The 17,621-nt window shown below is 46.2% G+C and overlaps 1 protein-coding gene across 3 annotated transcripts in view; it reads right to left on the bottom strand.

Annotated features, from left to right (window-relative positions):
* Positions 1-645: 645 nt before the first annotated feature.
* jcada (junctional cadherin 5 associated a) overlaps positions 646-17,621 on the bottom strand; it is a 280,161-nt gene continuing 263,185 nt past the window's right edge. For 2 of the 3 annotated variants that reach the window (XM_085987671.1, XM_085987672.1), the window contains exon 5: positions 12,877-14,754. In XM_085987671.1, coding sequence (XP_085843797.1) covers positions 14,714-14,754 — 41 coding nt within the window. In that variant the 3' untranslated portion in view covers positions 12,877-14,713. Of the gene's footprint in view, positions 5,923-12,876; positions 14,755-17,621 lie in introns of those variants that run through there. The other variant, XM_085987674.1, reaches the window with a different exon arrangement.

Below are 17,621 nucleotides of genomic sequence, written 5' to 3' on the forward strand. Positions count from 1 at the left end.
TGCCTGTTTGAGCACCTGAGGGTGTCACTGTTTTGTGAGATCCTCGGCACGGAGCTGTGATCAAGAGTTCACCTCTCAGGCCTCGGGTAGGACTTCACTTCAGCTCTCGGTCGTGCCTTCAGCCATTTAGGCCCTAAGTTCTGGAATTCCCTCCCTAAACCTCTCCGCTTTCATCTTTTAAGTCACTCCTTAAAACCTACCTCTTTGACCAAGCTTTTGGTCACCTGTCCTAATAGCTCCTTATGTGGCTCGGTGTCAAATGTTGTCTGATAACGCTCCTGTGAAGCGATTTGGGACGGTTTGCTATATTAAAGGTGCTATATAAATGTGAGTTGTTGTTGTTGGTTGAAGTTTGATTCAAATCATCCCCACCCACAATGCCAAGATCTTAAGCCCCAAGGACATGGCACCGACAGCGGAAGGTCCCTGCGGTCTCCTGTTTTCTCCTCACATCCTCAGACATGGCACTCATTTTATCCACTTGAGAAGAATGGAAGGCTGAGTGAACCCTGCCAGGATTCAAACTTACAATTCCAAGCCTGGGAATCAGCTACTGAACCTCTCCCATGGTCGGAGGAGGATGTGTGGTGGCAAGCGAGAAAAATGGAAGAAATTGGAGGGCAAAGAAAAATCATACAAATAGAGTAATATTTAAAAGTAGTTTCATGCATATATTTTATTCAGAGATAAACTGGAATAATATACACTGGTGAACATACAAGACAGTCTGTGAATTAGTATTTACATTGAGTTGATAAATAGAAGTTAATGGCAAGCCTCAAGGGAAAACAAATGAATTCCCTTTTATTTGACTCCACGCCCTCTTGGGTTCTATACAAATACATACTTATGTTTAAAAATAATAGAACAGCTTTTGTTTTCAAAAATAATAGAACAGCTTTTAAGATACGTGGCATTTGGGTGTTTTTCTGAGTCACTGAAATGCAAATTCATCCCCATCCTCTGTGTCTAGACAGAAGAAAAGGGCTGCATTTCAATCACCTCTGATTGTTAGTCTACTGACATTAACATTGTCTCCACAGAGGAAGGGACAAAACATTCATATAGAGTTTTAACCTGGTCATGGAAATGACTATTCCAACGCACTCCTGGCTGGCCTCCCACATTCTACCCTACGTAAACTTGAGGTCATCCAAAACTCGGCTGCCCGTGTCCTAACTCGCACCAAGTCCCATTCACCCATCACCCTTGTGCTCGCTGACCTACATTGTCTCCCGGTAAAGCAACGCCTCAATTTCAAAATTCTCATCCTTGTTTTCAAATCCCTCTATGGCCTCGCCCCTCCCTATCTCTGTAATCTCCTCCAGCCCCACAACCACCTCCCCCCCCACCCCCCCCCCAACATATCTGCCCTCCTCTAATTCTGCCTTCTTGAGCATCCCTGATTATAATCGCTCAAACATTGGTGGCCGTGCCTCCTGTTGCCTAGGCCCTAAGCACTGGAATTCCCTGCCTAAACCTCTCTGCCTCGCTACCTCTCTTTCCTCCTTTAAGACACTCCTTAAAACCTACCTCTTTGACCAAGCTTTTAGTCATCTGCCCTAATTTCTCTTTATGTGGCTCGGTGTCAAATTTTTTGTCTTATAACACGCCTGTGAAGCGCCTTGGGACGGTTTACTATGTTAAAGGCACTATATATTCACAAGTTGTTGTTGTTGCTGTTGTAATATCACAAAAACCAATGTTAGTGGACAACAGTCTACCTCACTTTTTTGATCCACGCTGTGTATTGTATTCAGGTGAATGCCTTTGACAACAGTAGAGGGTTAACCATCGAAAGACATTCCTATGAGACAGAAGCTTCCAGTCTCTCTCCTACATTGTATTTGGCATTAATGTCACAATTTGGCTTTCTGCAGAAATCAGTGATTCATTTGTCAGTGTTGTCGCTAGGACTTTAGTAAAATGTGGAAATGTTCATATTTTGTCCACTCTAATTATTAAAAAAAATGCTGTAATACAATTATGGATTTTATCACTTTATAATTGGAATGTGTCTGGAAAGCATTTTGAGCTAAATAACATGAGGGTGATTTGGCTACAGGTCCATCAGTGTGGTAACGGTGGGAGCAATTTGAGATGGTGAATTAAGAGTAACACCAAGAAACATAATGCACCAAATTTAAATTGCATTGGCTTAATTGCAATGCTTCCTAAAGTGGATTAGTACCAATGGACTAAAATACAGCTAGTGACAACACTGCCCTTTGATGAATTGGAACCCAACACATTAAATTTACATCCAAAGCTTTTCTGTGTAAATAATAATTATCTGGATCCAACTACAGCTTCACTCCTGGGTTCCACTGAAAGTGACTGCATGTAAGATTTGAGATAACCAATCAAAATAGAAGGCTCTGCATCAACTTTTATTTTGGAATTCTTGCTAAAGCCACACATTATTCAACTCATTCTCAGTCACTTTATTTGCTGCCCATATACATACTATATACATAGATATGCATTAAACTATACAATTTATCTCTATATATTAAGTCAGCTGTAAGCCTACTTGTCTTGCTGTTAATTTTCATTAACGTTTGAATACCTTGTGTCCCATGTGCTCAGAATGAAAACTGAGCCCAAGCTGGACTAGCATTTAAAAGTTTAAACACAATGTCATAGAATATAGCTTATCTTTTTTCACATGTGTTTAAATGTTAGAAAAATAATGAATATGTTGTCTGTAGGAAACACGTGTGCTGCGTTAGAGTTAGTAGCATTTAGTAATTGGTATGATATGCTCGAACTTAGAATAGTGTCATTTTTACCCTAAACATGGCAACATAAAAGCCAGCCTCACATCCTGCCATCAACCAATAAACAGTGGGCCAGAAACCTGACTGCCAAATATTCAATCGCAGGTGTCTATATTTACTTTGTGGCGTTCAATCTGAATGTAAACACTGGCCATTTGTGCTTTTCCATTGAAAACAACAGGATTAGGTAAAAGCATCCAGAACATGTACTAATTATACAATTTACTTTGCACACATTACCTTGGCATCTTTTATGAAATCCAGTCTGCCACCTGGTACGTAAACTATGTGCAAACACAGGGCATATTAGACAGAAATTATTGACACTCATGTAGATTAGACTTTCATATTCTTTTTATTCATTCTCAGGATGTGGGCATCGCTGGCAAGGCCAGCATTTATTGCCATCCCTCATTACCCTGAGAAGATGGTGGTGGGCCTTCATGCAACACGCATGCTGCAAAAGATCCTTACCTTAACAATTCCTGGTCCTTGGAGGCACAGGGAAGGAACTTTTTTTCTTAGTTGCTATGAGAAGGAAAGAAATCCCACCCACAATAACCTCAATCTCCACATAGTTTAACAGTCAGTAACCGTATAATATTAGCCTGCTGCTACTGGTTCTCTGTGTTAATCAAGATTCCAAATAGCAAGGTCGCTGATAATCTTGCCGTTACTTCCATTCTAATACTGTATAGGTTAAAAATAAATATACATAACATTTTATTTACAGCAATTCTCTTTGAGCCCATTTCTTAATTAGTATATAGTCAGTCAGAAAGGCACCAACAAGCAATTAAATGGTTACATTCCACTTCTGTTTAAAAATCAATACAGCGCATTGGGACGTTTTTCTACATTAGAGGCGCTATGTTATTGCGAGTTGTTGTTGTTATGTGAATTTATAACAGTTCTCAGCTATCTCAGATCTAAACAACTCCAAGAAAGGGAGCAAAAAGTGCTGATGGATTTGATGATCTGAGTAATGATTACTTTCCCCATCTGCTTGTGGCTTGTCCACCATTTTCCAAAACAAAAACGAAAGGCAGGTCGATAGATGTACAATTTCTGCAGTGTAATGGCACTGGATGGTATTGGCTGTGGATGTAATTTGCACAGAATCATCCATCTCTAGAAGGTTTTCTGTTGAAAATTGTATCTACAAAATGATTATTTTTAAACTTCAGGGTGCATTATTAAATCCATAGCAGACACACAATTAATTTAGGTCAGAAATACTTAAATCAATGTCTAATAAAAAAAATACGCATTGAAAACTGAGCAGGCATACAAAATATTCTTCTACCAATGTCATATTAATATTAATTTGAAGAACGCATCATACTGCGTAAATCTCAGTAAAGTTGGCATTGCCCTGTAAGGTAGGAATTAGCCTCGATTTTCTGCTGCCGGCCTCGTGTAGTAGTGACTTGAAATGGGCGTCCAGTCGTGGAGAATAGGTGGGAGCTCTGTCTAGCTGCAACTCCACACCTGTTCCCTCATGGTGCCACTTCTGGGGAGTGGGGGATCAGGAGCTTTGGAACTCCTGCCTCGAATAGGTGGGCATTTCATTGAAATATTCATGGCGGTTGGGGGGGGGGGGGGTGGTGGTTGTCCATCCTGCAAGGCACTTCCCAACATTCAGGTGGGCAGAACACTGATTCTAAAGGATGCCTGTGTGAAATGGCCATCCAGCATTGCTAAAGGAATCAACTGATCTTTAAAGGCCTGGGTAAATAAATTCAATCTGCGAGATTTCACTAGTTTTTTTGCCCATTTATGCTCATTTTCTTTTGTTTTTTGTCTTGCAGGCACTTCATCTCTCTGGAGTCTTTGTGCCAATTGTTCACTTTTTTACTGGTATCAATGGGTTTCCCTTAATGGGACCGTCCCCACCTCCCATCTGTAGTATTTGGAAGAAGAGGAGGACCCACAGAGGGATGCCATGCAGGCTTGGGTGCACAGTGATAATTTGTGCCCACCCACTGGGGCCCTAGAACCCACATCTGCTGACAAGTGGCAGTTCTTGCTTTGGTCGACAATTAGTGCATGAGGAGGCTTCTCTCTTCAAGGAAGCTGGGATAGCAGACCCAATGTTGCGAAAGGTTTTCTGAATTTTAGCCCCCGCATTCTGACACATCCCTTCAAATTTCACTTACGCACTATTTTTTTGCTCCCATCGCTAGTGCGCTCCCTGCCTGCACCTGTCCAGATTTGCACCTGACGCTATGCAAATGAGTTAATCTTGTAAAATTGTGCGCAAACAACACACTTCTATTCGAGTCTGTCTAAAACTCACCAACAACCATTCCACTCTAAATTGCGCCAATATTGGAAAGTCTAGGCTTAGGGGATTCCATAATTTGAAAACATCTGTTTTCCACAAAACACTTTCACGTAACTAAGATGTAAAACTGTATACTTACAAATACCTCTAATACAGAGAAACAAATTCTATACAGCACATTATATGTGAGTAATATTGCCATTTTTTTAAATATCAAATCCAGTTAGTGGAAGCTCAATGCGGAAGGCTTGATTTTTCTTTTTTAGTGAATTCTGTGCTGATCAAGTGAGCGATATTAGCTCTAGGGGAAGGAGCACGTCCTAATTTCAGGGGTCCAGTGTTAGCATCAAGCATTCCTAGGTCAGGCATTGTGCATTTGGATGCCTTTACTCTGCCTCAATCTCAACTTCAGAAGAACACCCCATACTGCACCAATGTGACATTTTATCACTTCCTGCACCAACCATCCTGTGGACTGAGTGAGATGGCAATTCAGTGCCAAATTAGGGGTGGTTTTGTGCTGTATGCCCATGTGCACCAGGAACTGGGTTGTGGCTACCAGACGTAGAAAGCTGCAATCTTTGTTGAAGAGTACAGTCTCTTCAGACACGAGATGGTTAACAGTGGTTTCTGTGCCTGACTAATTTCTTCCTGGCAGTGATACAGCATTTTGTCAATGCATTTATTAATATATAAACAATGTGTGCAGAAGGCAGTCCAGAAGTTTGCATTTGATGAAAGGCAGTTTTGTGAACCAGATCACAGTGTAAAATCCTAACATTTTCTTGAAATTGCTTCGCTCTTGTCATCTCCCTTCTTTTCACACAGTCTCAACTTTGCTGGGATCGTAAGCATCTGGAAAACAGGAATGATGTGGGGTAAAGAAAATTGCAGCAACATCTGTTTCACACATAATTTGTACAGCCACAGGCTTGCTCACACTTCAGCCTGTGCAATCCAACGTGACATTATTCAGTGTTATGGAATGGTCAACTCGTTAAACCATATGTTGAAGTTAGTGCGGAGTGATGCATATGTGCAAAAACATCCGCATTTTGCACAGGAAGCCAGTGGTTGGACCTGGTGCCCTGTGTTGCCTATTCTTCTGCTTCAAAATCAGTGCTGGGGCAGGTCGGAGAGCTATCTCCAACCGAAGCTTCCAGGTTCTCACACTCCAGGGAGCTGCCTCGTCACCCACTGCAGCTCAGTTTAATACCATGCACTGAGGTCTCCTGAGGTGGCTCCCATACTTGGCAGAACAGATAAAAGTGAGGATGAGGATTCGATTTGCTTTGCGGCCTAGCGGTAGATAAGGCAGCGGGGGGGGGGGGAGGTGGGGGTAGGGATGGGGTGGAGGTGGTGTTCAACTTAAAAGTCAAACTGCTGTTCTGCTTAGGTGGACTTTATCAGCTTTTGTGACCTAAGAGAAAGCTGCAAGTTAAATGAAAAGCACAAGGAAAATCATTTTGTAACTGTTGCGAGCCAGTGAGATACAGCTCTGGGATCTTGGCAAATGTGTTGTTTGTGTGGGCTTAGTGAGATCGTTTTTATAGCTTAAAATCTTAATTGTAATCAGTAGTAAAACTTGTGACTTGTAAATACCGTACACACATTGGTGAAACATTAGGATGCTACAGCATGGTTTAAGAAGGAACATTTTTATTAATGCTTGCTATTATCCTTCATTTCCAATGGAATAAACGTGTTGACCCAACACAAAAAACTTAATGTAGAATTTGTGTACTTTAAACCAATGTACAAGTTGCACATGTGACTGTCATGCTTAGTGCCTGACCCAGCCGTCGGGAGTCGGAGGTCAATGCCAAGGCAGTGAGAAAAGCCAAGGCAGCTATGGAAGAAAGAAAGACTTGCATTTATATGGCGCCTTTCATGACCTCATGACGTCCCAAAGCGATTTACGGCCAATGAAGTATTTTTGAAGTGTTGTCACTATTGTAAACGCGGCAGTCAGTTAGCACACAGCAAGTTCCCACAAACAGCAACGTGATTATGTGATTAAGGGGAAGCTAGATAAACACGAGGGAGAAAGGAATAGACGGTTACGCTGATAGGGTTGGAAGAGGGGTGGGAGGAGACTCGTGTGGAGCATAAACACTGCATGGACCAGTTGGGACAAATGACCTGTTTCTCTGCTGTACATTCTTTGTAGTTCTATGTAATGACCAGATAATCTGTTTTTTTAGGTGTTGGTTGAGGAATAAATATCGGCCAGGACACTGGGGAGGACTCCCCTGTTCTTCTTCAAATAGTGCCATGGGATCTTTTAAGTCCACCTGAGAGGGCAGACGGGGTCTCGATTTAATGTCTCATCTGAAAGACGGCACCTCCAACAGTGTAGCACTCCCTCAGTACTGCACTGGAGTGTCAGCCTAGATTTTGTGCTCAAGTCTCTTACTCAGAGGTGAGAGTGCTGCCAACTGAGCCAGGTCTTCAGGAATCCTCAAATGTTCATGGTGTGGGAACCACAGCTTCGAGTTGTGACAGAAGGTGTATCTGACAGGGCTCTCCGTTACTCCAGTGTCAACTGATGACTGAGGACTAGGGCAGAAAGCCTTCTGCAAGCACTAGTAGAAAGGGGCAGGTCGATCCCTGCTTATCCTCCAAGGGAGACTCGAGCAGCACCTGCACCAGGCCTCCTCCTGCCCTTGGAGTAGTTCCCAGCTGGAGAGAGATGTTCCTCTCCCTACCAGACACAACCTCTTCCTGCGTGTCGAGCCCAAGGAGGGAGAATCCTCCAGCCTATGTACATACTCCATCCACCCATTCCTTTCAGGTAGAAACACTTAAGCAAATAATTTTTTATATTTTTCCCAACAATTAATTACGACAAGTGCAAATTGTAACTAAAATATTGCATAAAACAGCAGGACTTTAAAAGTTTCTTTATACCTAACCTTTAATTAATGTATTTTTAGAAAATGTCAACAAATATTTCGATATCTGAAAAAGAAATATATCATACGCATAGGCTGCTTATACTTCGGATAAAGAAAGAGCTAGCATTTATACTGTATTTTCGCCCATTCAGTCAGTTACTCTTGAAGTATAGTTACTATTATATAGGCAAAAACAACAATCACTTGAATGACCATATAATCTGATTGTTTTTTGGTGGTGTTGGTCATGGGAAGTACGTTGGCCAGGACAGCACGAGTACTTGCTGCTCTTCAAATAGTGCTGTGGGATCTTCTAAGAGTCTAAGCCATCTGAGAGAGAAAAAGAGCCTTGGTTTGATGTCTCATCCGAAAGTTGGCATCTCCTCCAGTGCAGTACTTCCTCAGTACTGCAATACAGTGACAGTCTATATTATGTGGCACAAATCCCAGAGTGGGGCTTGAACCCATGGCCTTCTGACTCAATTTGGCTTTGTAGTAACACAGAGATAAGACTGCTACCATTGAGTCAAACTGATACTGGTAAGTGATTTGTTTTTTTTTTACTTTTAGGTTTATTTTATTTTAGAAAACATTTAGGCCTAGAAATTCAGTATCGCCACGTTTGGGGTGCTACAGTCGAGCGTGCACTAAATTTAGCGCCCGGCGCAACTTAGCGCCACCTTCACCGAAATTGAGTTGCATCGCCCCAAGAGGTTGCTGCTGCGCTAAAGCAGGCGGTGCACAACTATCCTAAGGCGCTAAGCCGGCGAGCAGAGGTGCTACCACCGAGGGCGGGCGCAGCGCAGGTGCGGCGAGTTAGCGATTGCAGGCAGACACACTGGCACCGGTCACCTCTTAAAGGGGGAGGGTCGATTTGGCTTGCAGTCACGCCCTGCACATTGGAGCCCTGATTCTGGGCCTGGACAGACCTGCTGCGACATCGTTATGCCTACAACCATGGAGAAGGCCAGGGAGCGAGCGCAGCGCTTCAATGAGGGGGCCCTGAAGGTTCTGGTTGGCGCAGTGGAGCGCAGGCGACCTATCCTCTTTCCTGACAGTGGCAGGAGGCTGTTGTCCAGCGAATATACAAAAGCTTGGAGGGAGGTGGCACACAGAGTGACCTCCAGCAGCATGGTCCCTAGGACACCAACGCAATACAGGAAGAAGTTCAACGACCTCACTTGGGTTGTCAGGGTGAGTACCCTTTCCAGTATTCTCTTCATCCCTGCATGTGCACCTCACTTTATGGCCAAAGGGTCCTGAAAGCCCCAATGCCCAGCCCTCATCCAACACCTATGGGACTCTCATGAAAATCACATGCACATTCAGCACTTTACACACTGTCAGGGCTATTCGACCATGGGAGGCAGTGCAGGCAAGATCAGGGCTTCACACTGTCAGGACTATTCGGCCATGGGAGGCAATGCAGGCAAGATCAGTGCTTCACACTGTCAGGGCTATTCCATCATGGGAGGCAGTGCAGGCAAGATCAGGGCTTCACACTGTCAGGGCTATTCCACCATGGGAGGCAGTGCAGGTAAGATCAGGGCTTCACACTGTCAGGGCTATTCCACCATGGGAGGCAGTGCAGGCAAGATCAGGGCTTCACACTGTACTCAGAGCCCGTCCTTTCTCTTGCAGGGCAAGCTGGCCCACAATAGGAGGCAGCAGCAACGGACCGGGGGAGGCCGTCCTGAACTTAAAGACCTCAGCGATCTGGAGCAGCGAGTGGAACGGATTATGGCAGGCTGGCTGATTGGCCCCGTCGCTACTGGAGATGCCGACCCCGTTCTGGACAGCAATGGTAAGGTCATCACCTTTTTGACCTCTCTCTTTCCACTTGTGCCTCACACCAGCATCCTTTGCCACTATCGAACCAATGCAGTGCATTGCAGCACTCATGCCTCCCTCGCTGCCGCCCTGTCCTCACGCTAAAGCAACTCTTGTACCTCCCTGCTTTCAGATGCTGATTCGCCAGGTGAGGAGGCGGGCCCTCAAGCTGGCACTGTGAGTGAATCGGAAGGCGAGGAGGAGGAAGAGGAAGCCAGAACATCAGTGCCACCCTCAGCCGAGGCAGCCCATGGCCATGATGGGAACATGTCTTCCCTGGAGGGGAGCAGAGGGGAAAGGGTCTGAGGGGGGTGAAGCTCCGGGGCCCAGCGGGCTGCAGCAATGCGGGGTGGGGTAGGGAAGCTCGGTGGCCTTCTCCCCGGAGGGTGAGTGTGGCCTCCAGTCCTGCTACAGTGAGCGCAGAGGAGGTGCGGCTCCTTGGTGAAATGGGCACCCAGGCGGAGCGCAGGCACACTGAGCTCATGGCTGCAGTGGCAAGGATGCCTGACTCCATAGAGTCACTGGCAAGGAGTGTACAGGAATTCGGGGCAGCACAGGCAAGGAGTCTGCAGGACTTCGGTGCAGCACACGCGGCTTCCGGCCAAGTGCTTAGTCGTGCCATGAAGTCACTGGCTGGTCTGATGCAGACACAGATCAGGGCCACGCGAGCACTAACTGCTGCCACCCTCGCTGGATCGGCCAGGATTAGCCGGGGCCCTCGCCGCGCCACAGCAGGCCAGCAGTCTGTGCTTCAGCAGATTGCTGCGCATGCTTCAGTGCTGCCCCGTGCGAGAACCAGTGTCTCGTCTGACCAGGGAGTGCCTGTGCTCTGTCAGGTTGGCAGCATTCCTGCTGCCAACACTGTCACTCCTCCACTGCAGCTGCCACCACCCGTAGGACAGACTGCTGCCGCCCAAGCAGAGTTGGAGCAGTCAGCAGCCGGGCCCTCCAGGCCCAGAGCTGGTCCAGGCCGTCCCCCAAGGGCATCTGCCGACTCACAATCTGACCCTCAGCAGCCTTCCCCCAGCCTTGCTGCAGCCACTGGGGTCCCATTGCGGAGGAGCTGCAGGGCGGGAAGGGGCCAATCTCGCAAGCGAGGCAGATCACCCTCGCAGTACAAAAAGTAGGAGGTGTGGCAAAATGTTGTGTTTCTTTTTTGTGAAGGCCGAGGATCATGGTCATTTTTGTTTAACTCTTTTGTTCATTGTCTCCAGATTGTGAGAGCCAGTTATGTGTCTGACTGTTTTTTTGGGGGTTTCTCTGTATTTGTTTGTCATGCGGGAAGGGCACAGAGTTTGTTAAATAAATAATTGTCTTTATTCAGATTGTGCATGTTTGCACTTTGAACTATTTGTTGCCTTGACTGGCTCAGGGGTTGCGGAGCGGGTCCATTCATGTTCTTTCAATGGCACAAGCCATTCCCTGAGAGGGGACCTAGAACCGACTTGCAATAAGCTGCTGACGGATGGCCCTTGCACTTCGTGCCTCCCTCCCGTCTTGGTGCTCCTCCTCTGGTGGTCCTCCAATGTCTGCTGGCAGTGGCTGAGTCCTGAGGATAGCGAGGTTGTGCAGCATGCAGCACACTACAACGAAATGGGAGACTCGCTCAGGCGAGTACTGTAGGACTCCCCCGGAATGGTCCAGACAGCGGAACCGTTGCTTTAGCATGCCGATTGTGTGCTCAATGATGTTCCTGGTCGCTTGATGGCTGTCATTGTATCGCTCTTCAGCAGGGGTGGTGGGCGCATGGAGCAGGGTCATCAGCCAGGTGCACAAAGGATAGCCCTTGTCCCCGAGAAGCCAGCCTCCTGGGTGAGCCGGGCCTTCAAAAATGTCTGCCACAGAAGTCTGGCACAGGATGAAGGCGTCGTGGCTGCTGCCTGGAAAGCGGGCATTGACAGCTAGTATCAGCTGCCTGTGGTCACACACCAACTGCACGTTCAACGAGTGGAACCCCTTCTGGTTGTGGTAATCCTCGGCATTCTCTAGAGGCGCCCGCAAAGCCACATGCATGCAGTCAATGGCGCCCTGGACCATGGGGAAGCCCACTATTCTTCCAAATCCCATTGCACGCTCTTGCTGTTTGTCCAGGGTCATGGGGAAGGAAATGTACTGACGTCTCCTTTTGAAGAGGGCATTCGTGACCTGGCGGATGCAGCAATGCACCGTGAACTGGGAGACATTGGCAATGTCCCCAGTAGCGGATTGGAAGGAGCCGGTGACATAGAAGTTGAGAGCCACTGTCACCTTCACTGCCACCGACAGAGACGTCCTGCTCCTCAGCTGAGGCTGCAGATCTCTTTGAAGCAGGTGGCAGATCTCAGTGACCACCTCCCTTCTGAATCGAAGCCTCCGAATGCACTGCTCCTCAGACATGTTGAGGTAGGAGAAGTGCTGGCGGTATATCCTGGGAGGGTAAGGCCTCCTGTGCCCACGCCTGTTGGCCCGCCTCCGTCTGGCCATGATTGGCACTCTCTCTAGGCGTCTCTGAGCCCTCTCAATGCAATGGAGAAACCCAACGTTTCCACCCATTGCAGCCCCCATTATATGTGGCCACTCAAGGCTATGGCACTGAAAAATCAATCCAACTGCAAAGCTCTGGGCTGAAGCCAGAAGTACCTGTGCGAGCGCTGAGTCAAAGCAGAAAGCTCTCTCCCTTTGTCTCTCTGCAAATCTCTCTCTCTCTCACACAGAAGGAGTGGTCCAAAAATGGCTACCACAAAGAATGCAGGAAGAGTCCCCTTTAAATAGTGGCCCCCCAGCCCCAGTGACTGGGAACTGTCCCACTCAACCAGTCGCTGCGAGCGCCAGGCGGAAAGGGGGGCGCCACTGAAGTTCCGGTTTGGGGCGCACCAAGGGCGTTGCACCATGAAATGACGTCAGGATCTGCGCACGCAGCTGAGCGGGCGTTGCGGTTTTGCGCCACCACTAAATCTTCACTCAAGTTCGCGAGAGGCGCAGATCGCGCCGCGCCTGGGCGCTAGCCACTTCGCGCCCCACTTATCGCCCTCTTAAGGCGCTAGCAGCTGGTGCTACCAACTGAATTTCTAGGCCTTAGTTGCTTGATTAAATTTGTATTACCTTTCTAATTTATTAAAAATAATTTTAAATGTCTATTTTTGTTAAAATGTTCTTTACTTATTAATTATTCGCTTATAAGAATAACATTCCTACACTGGAGGATTGCAGAGCGGGGTCCACGGGGAGACTGTAAAGATCAATTGATCCATCACAGACTCCAAAATGCTGGCATGTGCACCAAATAGTGTGTCAACAATTAAAATTTTCTGGGAAGGGAGAAACTCTTGGACCCCCTAGAAAATAAATCTAGTGCCTTCGACAATTGTACCCCCTTTATGCCTTTGCAGGTTTATGTTTGTTTTCCTCCAATATGTGAAGGGATGTTGGGTATGGCTAAAACTTTAAGTTACAAGCCTGCATCCCACTGCAGTTTCAGTGTAATTATCTGTTTACACATGTCATTGGCTTATGTTCAGGAGAATTTTGAGTTGTCAGCTTTTTTGAAGCTATTACAGTACTCAGCTTTTTTTCTGCTTTTTTGTTTTAGGTAGGCATGTATGAAGTCACGCTCATGTTACAATCCAGTTATGAAGAATTTTCCAACCCAAAACCTGATTTCCAATTTCCCTTTATAAAGCAGCTTTGCCAAATAAACTTAGCAAATGGTTCAGTTGGCACCACCTAGTGTGGAACTGAGCCTTACAGACCTGAACTGTCCCGGATTCTAACTTCAGTCTGGGATGTTAAAAGAGCTACATAAATGCAAGTTGTTGTTGTGCTGAGTTAGCTGATTGCAGTCAAGTGGCAGTAGGGTTGCTGCAATTAGCCTCCACAACCCAGGCGAGAGAGGGGAAAAATCAGCCAGGGCACTTGTTTCTAATCACCAGTCAGTGAGTGCTACTAAACGTGTGTGTGATGCCTCTGAGAAGGTCTCATGGAATCGCATCCCAGCATGAGTCAGGGCAGGGAAGGGAGTGGGGTGGGGGTGGGGACAGTGGTGTGTGTGTGGAACTGAGTACAAAGCGACGTGAAAAGAAACCTCTTTCTTTTACAAGATTTCTGCTTGTGTTTATTTGCGTGCGGGTCACTGCTTCCAATAGCACTTGCTCTCACTTACTGATTCTTTATGGCCCAGCTCACCAAATGAAAGATAGCGTTAACTCCATAACCAGCTGCCCTCTACTGGATGCATGTGCAATTACATCATATTAAATGCTATGAGAAGAAAAACTTCAAATTTGAGGTGTCAGTCTTTAGGATAGGGAGAAGGCAAACAATATTAAAGGCAGCTGGGAATGACTGACAGAGGCCTCATCAGAAGCAATGGAACCCAAGATAAATAATATTTGGATGGAGAGTATACCTTTAATTGCACCTGGGCTATAGGCAGCACTGAGCCTAGTTTCTAGTCAAAGAAAACCTCAGTCTATAAAGCACCTAAAACATGATACAACTTGAAAATTGTAATCTAGAAATTACTGTTCCGTATACTGAATATTCAAACATTCAATAAGCCAATGTCAAACTGAACAGGTTGACGGGGCCTCGGTTTAACATGTTATCCCACGGACACAAATTACAAGTGTTCCGTAGAAACCTGTCAGTTTTAGCTCAAAAACTGTATAAGATTTTTAAAGCTTAAATGGATATCTTAGTGAATCATTTGGGACAGGCAATTAAAAAAAAACACATAAATTGTTAAAAGCAACAGACCAGCCCATTTGCAGGCGATCCAAAGTTCAGCTTGGTGCATAACGTCTACATAGTTTCAAGAATATCATAATATTGCAAATGAAAGCAATCTGTTTCGATGAGATTGTTTATGGTGCACGGCTCATAAAAAACAAATCTCCTGCCAAAATAAATAGTGTCCTTAGAATTCTCCAAATGGCGGGTCATCAAATCATTTGGTGCTCAGATGGCTCAGATAAAGGCTGGCCTGTTGATACACAAGGTAAATACCAATTAGGTCTTATCAGGAAACATGAAACATGGGTACACAAAACAAGGCTCTCAAACTGGCCTTGAATGGCAGCAACATTTATTCTGCAATTCCAGCACTGATGTGGAAGTAATTAGCTCTCCCTTATGGTCACTTTGGGCATTACAAGATTAGATTTTCCACAAAATAACAAGTCTTGCACTATAGAGCCACGCAACACGTGCTCTGGGATTTCTCTAAGCAGACCCAACTCAGTTCTGCAGGTGTTGGGTCCAGGTGTTCACTTCCTGGATGACCTCCAGTACCTGAATGGCACCCTCAGAGCAGAGCTCTCAGCGATTGGATGAGCTCAAACTATTGACCTCTTACCCTGGAGGTACTCAACAAGATCATGATTCATCTTTTCTTCAAGCTGTGGCATGGGGATTTACCTTACTCAGTTGATTCTCTATCTGAGTTCACAGACTTTTAAGAGATGAGTAAATCATTATTTATTGAACACCGATGACGCTCTGTACTTCATTTTTCTTTACGTTGGTGGCTCTGTCCCAACGGTATTTTAACATTTTTGTCTTTATATTTTGTATATTGTCATTATTTGTTTTACAATGTTATATTTTAAATAACTGTAAAAAAGAGTAATTGAGTTCTTGGGCAATCTGCCTCTATTATGTGCATTATAAATCTGTCTGCACCTGCTACCACCTGATTTCATATTTTGTGAAGCGGTCTCAGCAGACTATTTGACCACAGGAGGCCAAGTCCTCTTTCTTATCATTTATCCTTTAGCCCACGTGCCAGATCCAGGACCAATCTGTGAGATGGATTTGTGGCGAAAAGGGGAAACTGTTAGAGGGAGGATGGGTTGCGACCTCTACCAGCCTGCCGCTTTGGCTCTTGCCAACCTGCATCCAATCTCTCTGGATGCAGGCAAGTGGGTGTCTCCCGATGGGGAGTGATTACAAACAGAAACACTGGCCTTGAATTTAACTCCCCGCCCCACCCCTCCACCTCTCCCAGACAGGCTCGAGCAATCCCACCTCAACCTGACCCTTTCCCGGCTGCCATAATCTTATTCATGTTCTGGTCGAGGCTCCCGCTGAACGCAGGCGGGGACCGATTTAACATGCAAAAGTAATTGGCGGCGGCGGCGCAACTTATGTTTAACCAAAATAACAACAGAAAATGCTGGAAAAACTCAGCAGGTCAGGCAACATCCGTGGAGAGAAATTTGAGTTGACGTTTCGGGTTGGACCCTTCTTCAAAACTGGAAAGAAAAGAAACTAGATCGGAGGCAGGGCTGCGATCGGACAAAAGAATAAAAGAAACAAAAGAAGTAAAAGAGATTAGAAGCTAGACGAGATAGTAATAGGCTGGGATTAGGTGTAAAGTGTACTGGCAGGGCAAAAGATAGCTGCCAGGTGTGAGAGAGAAACAAAAGGAAAAGGGGGGGGGAAAGGAGTGGAACAATAACAAGAGAAAATGAAATGGGGGCCGAGCTTATGATCTGAAATTGTTGAACTCGATATTGAGTCCGGAAGGCTGCAGACTGCCTAATCGGAAGATAAGGTGCTGTTCCTCGAGTTTACGTTGAGCTTCCGTGGAACAATACAAGAGGCCAAGGACGGTGAGGTCCGAGTGGGAATGGAGCGGTGAATTAAAGTGACAGGCGACCGGAAGCTCGGGGTCACCCTTACGGACTGAACGGAGGTGTTCCGCAAAGCGGTCACCCAATCTGCGTTTGGTCTCCCCATACCACCATACCACAGGGTGAGTCCCACGCTGTCTGCTGCCTGTTTTTAAGTTCCTTGTCGACCAGGAGGTACAGGAGTGCTCCCGCCAGGCCTCACAAGGATGCCTTCGGCCTCCCCAGCTTCAATCCCGCCCCCCCCCCCCGCGCGATCGTGGTCCCGAACCTACTGACTGCCGGGGAACATTACCATGGGTTTCCTGCTGCGGCCTCCCACTGCTAGCGTCTGCTGGCCAGGCAGTCAATCCGTCTGGCTGCCGGGTGGGAGTCTGCAGTGATTTATTTAAATGAGGCCCTGCCATTCAGGCCAGCAGGGCCTCCACGTCCTCGACCTTACCGAGTTCTTCGTCCAATTACAGCCTCGCTGCACCCTCACCGGCTCCCTGTTCATATCGGGGCCCTGGTTTCATCAATCTCAGTTACACTTTCGGGAGGAAGACAGGGAAAGAGGTGGAAGAGTGGGTTTCTGTTCTTGTTCTGTTGAAGTTTGCCTTCTGACAACTCAACCCACGGAGAATATTGACGGGTTCTATCGGGCTCCCCCCCACACCCTTCCCGCCTCCCCGTTAATATCTTCTGCATGGTGATGGGTTTCCTTTCACGTCAAACAACCAGCTGATTAAAATACAAAGGATATTTTGACGTTTTGTTAGATTTCTTTTGATAACACTCCTGTGAAGCACCTTGGAATGTTTTATTACGTTAAAGGCGCTACATAAATATAAGTTGTTGTTGTTGATTTTTCAGCTTGTACAAAGCGCTGGTTCATTCCCACCCAGAGTAATGTGTACAGTTCTACCATACTCAGAGGAGATACCCTAGCCTTGGAGAGGGCCGATCCTTGGATTAGGCTCTGAGCTACAAGGAGAGCCGACAGGGAATGTTTACACCAGAGAACAGATGGCTCAGGGAGATCTTACTAAGTTATGCAAAATTGGAAGGAGTATGAATAAATTAAACCCTAACAATATGTTTGACACAATCACATATTTTACACGGGAGGAGGCCCAGAGTCAAACTCTGAGAAGGAACGTTGAAGAGACAATTTATATTTAGCTACTTTATACAGGACATGCTAAACATGTGGAACAGACTTGCAAGGGGCACTAGTGGT

The sequence above is a fragment of the Somniosus microcephalus genome, chromosome 5 (genome assembly GCF_052327205.1).
Source record: "Somniosus microcephalus isolate GS21.2 chromosome 5, FLI_Smic_1.0, whole genome shotgun sequence".
NCBI classification, from domain to species: domain Eukaryota; kingdom Metazoa; phylum Chordata; class Chondrichthyes; order Squaliformes; family Somniosidae; genus Somniosus; species Somniosus microcephalus.